A 9,191-nucleotide genomic window follows, 5' to 3' on the forward strand; every position below is an offset into this window, starting at 1 on the left:
GTTTCCCGGGCGTGTAGCGGGCGGGCTCGCGGCCCCTTCAGCACCGCGGACAGCTCCCGCCGGCCTCTGGGCTGTGTCCTCTGCGGGCGCCTCCGCCCCGCGCTCAGGCTCCAGCCCAGCTCGAGGGGTGACCTTGGGCTCCCCGCTGCACCCTCCCAGCCTCAGTTTCTCTTAAAGAGGGGATGTTATAGCCCCAGAATTCAGATTTCGGAGGCCAGCAAAGCGCTCGGGCCCGGTGGGATGGATATTACTTTGAACATCCGCGTGGGCGAACATCTAAGTCAGCCCTACGCTCTGCGGCCAGAAGGGGAAACTGAGGCCTGGAGAGGTGTAGGGCGTGGCACGGTCCCTCACCCGCCTGCGCACGGCGGAGCCTCGGCAGAGCGAGTCCCCGCTGCAGCCCCCCCGCCGCAGCCCTCCCGCCGCAGCCAGTCTTCTGGTCTGCGCAATGAGGAGGGGTCCGGGGGTCTGTCTCGGAGGCAGAAGGCTGGGCCCGGCGTGGCCGCGCCTGCGCAAACCCGGAGGGGGGGGGGGTTGTGGCTGCGGCGCGGGGGAGGGGCTGCCAGCCCTGAGAACAACCTGAGGCGGTTTCCCTGGCAACGGTCTCCACAGCGACTGCGCGAGACCCCAGACCCTTGGCGATTCCCTGCGCGTGCCCTTGCGCCTCCCGCTGCCGCGACCACCGTTCTCGCGGTCCTCACCCCATTCCGGGCTGCGGCTCTCCCGCCCCAGCCGCGCCCACGGCCAGACCCCACCCCCCGCGGCCGGGACCCCCGCGCCCTACCTGGTCCCCGAAGAAGGCCGAGTGCAGCAGGCTCAGCAGCCCCAGGAGCCCCATGGAGCCGCGGCCGCCTCAATCAGTCTGCGCCCCGCCTCTCGGCCGCCGGGGGTGGGGATGGGAGGGACGGGCCGGGAAGCGTGCGCCTGCGCGGAGCAAGGGACGGAGAGGGGGGGTCACACGGCGGGGCAGGCGGGGACTCTAACGCGAAGGGGGCGAAAGAGGGGGGGACTGGGGGGCCCGCCCGGGCGGGGGAAGGGAGTCTCGAGGGACTGAGGACTTGGGAGGGGCGGCGTGAGGAGATCCCGAGTGAGGGAGATGGGGGCGGGGACCAGCGTGAGCGGAGAAGGCGGGGGGAGGGGCGGGGGTCCAACGGGGTTGGGGAGCCCTAGAGAGGTGCGGGAGGGGTCCCTGGGGGCGAGGGAAGAGCAGGGAGGGGCTCTCACGGGAGCTGGAGAGGCGGTCCGGTGTTGGGAAGTGGGCCCGGGGTAGGAGGGGTCCCCTAGAGGACGGAGATCTCGAAGGGACGGAGGGGGGCGCCGCCCTTCGCCCTCAGTCGGCTGCCCCGCTTGGACAGTGTCCCCGCAGTGGCCGGGGCCGCGCGTTCCGTTCATTAGTCATTCAGCAAACGTTGGCTGCGCGCCTGCTGTTTGCCGGGCTCTGAACTGGGCGCTGGGCACGCGGGGGACTGGTGGGCGACACCACACGTAAACCAATTTTCAGTCATTTACCAAACACTTATTAAACACCTACTGCGTGCTGGGCCCTATGCAGTGAACAAAATAGTCAAAACCCCTGCCCGTGGGAAGCTGACACTGGGGGGAGAGGGACCGATAGTCAACAGGAGAACATGTTGACTAAAAGTGGGCGCTGAGGAGGAAACAGCAGGGGAGGTGGGGGGCGTGGGGGGCTACTGGGAAGGGCACTTGAGTGGAGACCTGAGGGGTGACCCAAGAGAGAAGAGCATCCCGGCAGAATCAACCGCTAGCGCAAAGCGAGGGGGCAGGAGGTGAGGGCGAGGAGGGGACTGGGCGGGTCAGGCCGTGCAGCGCCAGGGTGGGGGGACGAGGGAGCCAGCCCCCAGGGCGGCGGGCAGAGCAGGGACGCGCCCCACTCGCTGCTCACACGCGCCCTCTGGCGGCTTCGGGGAGAACAGGCCGTGGGAGGTGACGGGAGACGAGGCGGGGTCCGAGGCGACTGAGGGCGGGGTGGGGTGGGGGAGATGGGGAGGATGGTGTGGGGTGGGGAGGGATGGGGGAGGGGGGATGGAAAGGGACGGTGGGGGTGGTGGAGGGGGCGTTATCACGAGCTCTGCTAAGTCCTGGGGAGTAGAGAACAAGCGGCGAGAGGAGAAAGGGGCGCTACTGTGGCCGGGATGGTGAGAGCCGGCCTCCGCAAGCAGGTGCCGGGAATCAGCGGGAAGGGCGTCCGGGTGAGAGCGGAGCCCGTGCGAAGGCTGGGAGGTGGGAACTGGTTGGGAGAGGCCGAGGAACAGCGGGGGGACGGGGCTTCCCGGGCCACGGCGGACCCTGGGCGTTCTTCTGGAGCCTGGGGAGGTCCCAGGAGCATGACACGCATTAAATTGACGTCCAGGTGGGAGCTGGTGGAGGGCTGGCCAGGGTGGTAGCAGTGGGGCGGTGGGAAGCAGCAGATCCAAGTTAGGTTCTGAAGCTAGCTGACCGACGGGGGTGGGGGAGTGGTGTAGAGCCCCGAGTCCCAGCAAAGCAGTGGCCTCTGAGATGGTGGATATGGCGCGCAGGCTTGGGGAGCCCAGGACAGATTCAGGAGGGACGGGACAAAGAAGCAGGAACGTAGCGCGGCCTGAAGGCGGAGCCCGGGCTGCCACCAGACAGAAGGGCTGGGCGGGGACGTCTGGGTCTACAAGGACTCCTGCCTCGCCCCCTGGACCGCCCCGACAGTGCTCCAAGATTCGGGCGCCACCTGGCGGCCACAGTGTGCGCCGCAGTCTGGATAAGACGGGGTTTCGCATACAATACTAATATGCAGTCTCCTAATCATACGTAATTATACAAACTGCAGAAAATTAAAGTGATGATCACTGCCACTCCTGCCCTAAGCTCACCGAGGTGACCCGTGGTGGCCAGGCTGGAAGCTCCCTGTGAAGGCTCAAAAGGTGACCCTGGTTATGCGGGGCCTGATGAGGGGTTACACCAATGCTGCTGTACTAGGGAGGGTCCTGCTCATTTTTACAAAACAAGAAACTGTGCTAAAGGTTCAGTCAATAATTTTGACTCCGCAGGCCAGGAAAGCACCGGAACGAATATGAATGGGCATGTCTGTGTGCCAATAACACTTTATTTACAAAACAGATGGCAATGTTTGCACACCCTGGCCAGCACCCATCCCCACTTCCACCAGCACCGCTCCACTCCGCAAGATGGAGGGGCTCACACCCCTGGCACGTGCATTTTGCTCCTGCAGGAGGGCCTAGCAGCTCCAAAGTTACGCACGTTTGTACAGCTTTTCATGTTCAGGGTCAAAAACCACCTCCCTGCAAAGGGTCGGATTTGCCCAGGGCAATCCTCTCTACTCTTCCAATCCAATGTAAAAAACATGTTTACTTCAGCAATTGCTTTATCTTTCCTTGTTTTTAAAGTACATTTATTGATTTATTTACTTATGGCTGTGTTGGTCTTTGTTGCTGCACGCGGGCTTTCTCTAGTTGCGGCGCATGGGCTTCTCGTTGCGGTGGCTCCTCTTGTTGCAGAGCACAGGCTCTAGGACTCCCGGGCTTCAGTAGTTGTGGCACATGGGCTTAGTTGCTCCACGGCATGTGGGATCTTCCTGGACCAGGGCTCGAACCCGTGTCCCCTGCATTGGCAGGCGGGTTCTTAAACACTGCACCACCAGGGAAGTCCTTTTTTTTTAAAATGTTATTTTGGCTGCGTTGGGTCTTTGTTACGGCGCAGGCTTTCTCCAGTTGTGGCGAGCAGGGGCTGCTCTTCGTTGCGGTGCGCGGGCTTCTCATTGTGGTGGCTTCTCTCGTTGTGGAGCACAGGCTCTAGGCGCACGGGCTCAGTAGTTGTGGCGCGGGGCTTAGTTGCTCCGCGGTATGTGGGATCTTTCCCCACCAGGGCTGTAACCGGTGTCCCCTGCGTTGGCAGGCGGATTCTTAACCACTGTGCCACCAAGGAAGCCCAATTGCTCTTTTAAATTATGAAATTTCCAAAAAGACAATTGAGGCTACAGTAGAGGGAGGCTACCTACTTCCTTTCTAGTTGTGGGGCCGGGCAGGCAGGTCCTGTTCTGATTAAAGTGAATCTGGTCCATGTTGCCCAGAGACCTTCCATGGCAGCCCTCACAAAGGCCTTTAAACTCACTGCGAGGCACAAAGCTAATCTCACCTGACACCCAAGCCTCACATGATGGATTCAAGTTTCTAGCTTGTTCTTCTGAAGCCCGATCAGGTTCAGGGGGCCATCCACAAGTGTGTCAGTGTTCTATCCACTGAATGGGCTGCCAGCCCCTCACTTCTCACCTTTGCCATCACCCACGTGTCCTATCTAGTGCGCTGGACCCACAAGCTGCCTTCCCCACTCATCCTTCCCTCCTGCCAGGTGTAGGTCAGGCCCACCTGTCCTTTCTCGGCCCATGGAAGCTCACGGTTTCTGCAGGGCTCTGGCTCCTGGCATGTGCGCTTGTGTTAGGAACTAGAGGTCCAGCAGCATTTTGACGTCTGTCTGTTTATACATCAGCCCTGTTCCTAACGGGTTGCTCTCTTCTCCTTAAGGGTTTCTAGGAGCCCTCCATGAATCAGGGACACGAGACAGACTGCAGAGAATCTAGTCTCAGCACTTGGGTCCTTCTGCCAAACTGGGCCAACCCGAGTGCTTAATCCTGTCACACAATCTGTCTCCTGCCTTCTCCACTCGAGGTTACCCACGATGAGCTGTGCTTTCTGTTCAGTTTAACTCCAGATCAAGATATAACAATACGAGCAAATTATGTTAAAACTGAAGTTCTGGAAAAGGAACCCAGAGCAGCAGTCATAGAGGGAGAAGCTCCTTTCAACCGTCCCCTCCCCGCCTCCATGCTGGACTGTGGCCGCCCCTCACATTCTACGCTGAGGTGCAGACTTGGGTGCCTAAAGGCCACCTGCAGGACACCCCCCTGCTCCCCACCTTGGCTGATGGCAACTCCAGCCTTCCAGTAGCTCAGGCCAGAACCTGGGAGTCCCATCCACTTTCTTCCACATCCCACCAGCAAGTCGCAGGGACCCCTCAGGGCCTCACTGCTGCTTGGACAGTCACCGTGCCTGTCCATCCACTGGGGCATCTGCCATCTTTCCCATCGTGAAGGAAACAAGATCTGACCAGGAAGACTTTAGGGAACATGGTGGAGACCCCACCCACAGGACACCCCAGGAAGGCTCAATCCAAGGCTCGGGGCCCCGGGGTTACTGTGGAAGGTTTTTGGAAGCTGATCAGGAGCACAGGGAGAGCCAAGAGGAGGCACCGATGCAGGCAGGCAGCGCAGGCCCCTGGACATCCCGGGACTTATCACAGAGCCCAACCCACCCGTTCCCTAGCCTCAGCCTACTCAAGAGGGGCTGTGTCTACAGCAGGAAACCCAGGGCCACACGCTGTCCAACAATGGCCCATGACCCACCTGAGCCTCCAGGTTTTGTGACCAGGCCCAGCCCCCTTCCCAGGGGGGTGGACGGAAGCACCACACGTGGGAAGGACTGGTCGCACTCGGGGCTACACAAGTCTCTACCTTTATTGGCCAGCAGGCTACTTGAGGGGGATGAAGCGGGAGGAGTGGGTGGCCCCAATACCGGGCCGGCCGTGCTTCACAGGCTTGTAGGTGATGGAGAACTCGCCTAGGTAGTGGCCGATCATCTCAGGCTGAGGAGGAAGGAAGCAGGGTGGTCAGGCGGGCGTGGGTGGCCAGGCCCTGCCCCCCACCCGGGCCAGCACAGCCCACACGCACCTTGATTTCCACCTGATTGAAAGTCTTGCCATTGTAGACGCCCACCATGCTGCCCACCATCTCGGGCAGGATGATCATGTCGCGCAGGTGCGTCTTCACCACCTCGGGCTTCTCCATGGGTGGCGCCTCCTTCTTGGCCTTGCGCAGCCGCTTCAGCAGCGAGTGCTGCTTCCTCCGGAGGCCGCGGTTCAGCCGCCGCCGCTGCCGCGCGCTGTACAGCTGCATCAGCTGCTCACTGCAGGCAAAGCGCACAGTGCGGGCGGCCTGAACCCCGGCTCACCCCCCACCGCCCGCCCACTGACATTCCCGCTTCCCGTAGAGCCCCCAAAGCAACACTCGCAGCCCGGCCAGGGCCCACGGCACCCGCGCCGAATGTTCGGGATAAAGCCCTCCGGTTCAAGAACCGCCCCCCCCCCGCCCCCGCTGTCTACAAACGAGGACGCCGAGCCAGGAAAAGAGGTAGCTCAGGTAAGGAGGCGGAAGAGCCGAACTTCGCGGGCAAACTGCTCTGCCCCGAAGGCCTCAAGAACCCAGGAGCGGGGCCACCCTGAGAAACCCACAGCCAACGAAGACCCTGTGCTGTGCCCCCAGAAAGCCGGCCCCTCCGAGCCAGACCCGCGCACACCTCCAGGAAAAAAGGCGTCCCTGGCTGTCAGCAAGCCTCCCTCCCCATCTGGGGGCCAGGGCGTCGCACTCACCCTGCCTAAAAGCTTCCAGCTCCTCCAGCCAAACCTTAGACCAGGGATCGGCAAACTCCCGCCCACGTACCAAATCCCAGCCTGCAGATACCCGAGCTCAAGAGGCTCACGAGCTAGGATAGCGTTTACATTTCCGAGTGGACGAAAACACGTCCAAAGGGAACACGTAGAAATCCTCTTAAATTCGATCCTCAACGTCTCCACGTGGAGTTTTATCCGCACGCAGCCCCGCCCTCTCCTTTACACACGGTCTACGGCCGCGGCCGCAGGTCAGGCTGCAGCCCCCAGCCCTCGGGGCCCCCAACCCGCCGCCATCCCCCCCGCCCGGCCGCCACTTACTAGGACATGTCCAGCAGCTGGTCGAGGTCCACGCCGCGGTAGGTGAACTTGCGAAAGGTCCGCTTCTTCTTCTGCTCAACTTCCGCCTGCGCGGGCCGGGATGCGGGTGAGCCGAACCCCGAGACCCACCTCCCAGCCTGCGGCGGCATCACCGGGCCCGCGGCTCCCGCCGAAAAACGTGCGGCCCTCCCGGGTACGGAAGCCCACGGGGACGCACCACCTCGGGCCCGTCCCGGGGCGGCCCGGGCGGCCCGGGGCTACGGGGACTCGGCTGGGACAAGCGGGCCGACACAGGCCTTCCCTGCCCCGGGTCGTCCCGACACCCAGCAGGCCCGCCCCGCGCCCCCATGTCCGGCGGCGGTTCCGGAGGCCTTCAGGAGGCTGCCGCAGCCGCGCGGCCTGACCCCGGCCTCCACTGCGCGGCCAGAGCTCGGATGGCGCCGGATGGGCCCGGAACAGACACGGTAACCGCGACACTCACCATCTTGTCGGCGCTTCAGAAAAGATCGTATTTTCTGCGCCTGCGCAGTTATCGCGAGGCCTCTCACGTGCCCCCGCCCCAGGGCTGCGCGCGCGCGCTTCCGCTTTCCCAGCGGAGGACGCGCGCCCTCTGCTGTCCGGAGGCCAGAGCGCTGGCTGCGAGGAATACAGGAGCCTCTGCCAACCTTGGGTGCTCGGACACCCCAGGCTGGGGCCGGCCGCCTAGTATTTTGGAGCCCCTTCCTCAACTGGGGGACGTGGGACGCGTCGCCGCCCGCTTTGGCAACTCATATTCGTTCTCCGTAATCTCCATAATGAAATCCACGTAAAAAAGTGTTCATGGAGTGCCTGTTTGCAGTAAGCGCGCTGTCTGGGTTCGGGACTGGCCCTCCCCTAGGGAGGTCGCGTCCCAGTGGGCGAGACAGACCCGTAAGAAACAAGGTCATACAGATATCTGAGCCAAAAGGAAACTCGGGGGGTTGGGACACTGGCTTTGCACAGATGCTCAGAAAAGGCTTCCCTGATAGGGACCAGCCAGCCTTTAACAGACGAACTTACATCGATATAAAGTAACAACTGCAACATTGCAGTGCTAGGTTTGCAACACATAAGCATGTAATATGTCTAACAAGAAGAGCAAGGACGGGCCGAGGGATGAGAGCTATATAGGAGTACGCTTTCAATAGTCACTGGAACAAGGTGTCCATCTGAAGGCGATTCTGGTACATTAAGATGTATGTGGTCCCATGTGGCCCAGCAATCCCACTCCTGCGTGCATACCCCAAAGAACTGAAAGCAGGGACTCCAACAGATTTGCACACCCATGTTCACAGCAGCATGATTCACAGTAGCCAAAAGATGGAAACAACCCAAGTGTCCATCCATGAATGAGGGATAAACACAATGAGGTCCACCCACACAGTGAAATATAATTGAGCCTTAAAAAGGAAGGAAATTTTGACACATGCTACAATGTGGACGGACCTTGAGGACATCAGTGAGAGAATCCAGACATAGAAGGACAAAATACTGCATACTCCCACCCATGTGAGGTCCCCAGAGGACCCAAATCCATAGAGGCAGGAAGTAGATGGTGGAGGTCAGGGGCTAGGGGAGGAGGATGGGGAGTTAAGAGTTTCAGTTTGGGAAGAGAAAGTTCTGGAGATGGATGGGGGGGGGGTGGTTGCACAACAATGTGTATGTACTTAATGCCACTGAGCTGTGCACTTAAAAAATGGTTAAAAATGGCCAATCTTGTATTTTTTTAATTTTTTTTTTTTTGGCTGCGTGGCATGTGGATCTTAGTTCCCTGACCAGGGATCAAACCTGTGCCCCCTGCAGTGAAAGTGTGGAGTCTTAGCCACTGGACCACCAGGAAAGTCCCCTACCAATCTTATATTTTGTCACAGTAAAAAACAACCCAACAGATGTGTGTGGTAAACTATAGAACAACCCCTAGAAAACTCAAAAAGCACAATGAAAAAAGTTAAAAGAATTAATTTTCTAGCTACACTAGAAAATAGTCACTGAATGCAAAAGAAAGCCGTAACAGAGGCATACAAGAACAAAAAGACGTGATACATAGAAAACAGTTAAACGTTTGGCAGGGGTAAGCCCCATGAATGGATCGAGGATGCAACCAGCGCTGCAGGGAGGCTGAGGTCCTGGAAGAGGGAGTGAATGTGCAACGGCCCTGAGGTAGGAATGAGAAGCTAAAACAAGAGAAAAGGCCAATGCCCTCCCCTCCCCCCGCCACATGACTCCACCGCGCCTCACCCAGTTTGCGTGTGGGGCACGAGGTGACCGTCTCCAGCCCCCTACCGACTAGGCTTGGCCAAGTGGCTTTGTGGGGAGCTGGGGCTGGCCTGGAGGGGACGGGAAGTCTGAGCCCTCCTCAGCCATTTCCACAACGGGGCGGGGTGGGGGGGGAGGTAGCCAATTAG

General features: G+C 60.3%; 1 protein-coding gene across 1 annotated transcript; it reads right to left on the reverse strand.

Annotated features, from left to right (window-relative positions):
* Positions 1-5,500: 5,500 nt before the first annotated feature.
* Positions 5,501-7,329, reverse strand: RPS15 (ribosomal protein S15). Its single transcript, XM_061190928.1, has 4 exons — positions 7,250-7,329; positions 6,769-6,854; positions 5,732-5,966; positions 5,501-5,646 (listed from the first exon to the last, which is right to left on the reverse strand). Exons 1-4 carry the CDS (start codon positions 7,250-7,252, stop codon positions 5,533-5,535), a joined length of 438 nt encoding a protein of 145 aa, XP_061046911.1. The 5' UTR covers positions 7,253-7,329; the 3' UTR covers positions 5,501-5,532.
* Between the last annotated feature and the right edge of the window lie 1,862 nt (positions 7,330-9,191).

Source organism: Eubalaena glacialis, chromosome 4 (assembly GCF_028564815.1).
Source record: "Eubalaena glacialis isolate mEubGla1 chromosome 4, mEubGla1.1.hap2.+ XY, whole genome shotgun sequence".
NCBI lineage: Eukaryota > Metazoa > Chordata > Mammalia > Artiodactyla > Balaenidae > Eubalaena > Eubalaena glacialis.

What these genes read in the sequence shown, in the direction of transcription:
- RPS15 (XM_061190928.1), bottom strand. An exon ending in CAGCTGCTGGACATGTCCTA is followed by an intron (nt 5,967 to 6,768) that starts GTAAGTGGCGGC and finishes CTTTGCCTGCAG; the next exon opens with TGAGCAGCTGATGCAGCTGT. An exon ending in TCAATCAGGTGGAAATCAAG is followed by an intron (nt 5,647 to 5,731) that starts GTGCGTGTGGGC and finishes CTTCCTCCTCAG; the next exon opens with CCTGAGATGATCGGCCACTA.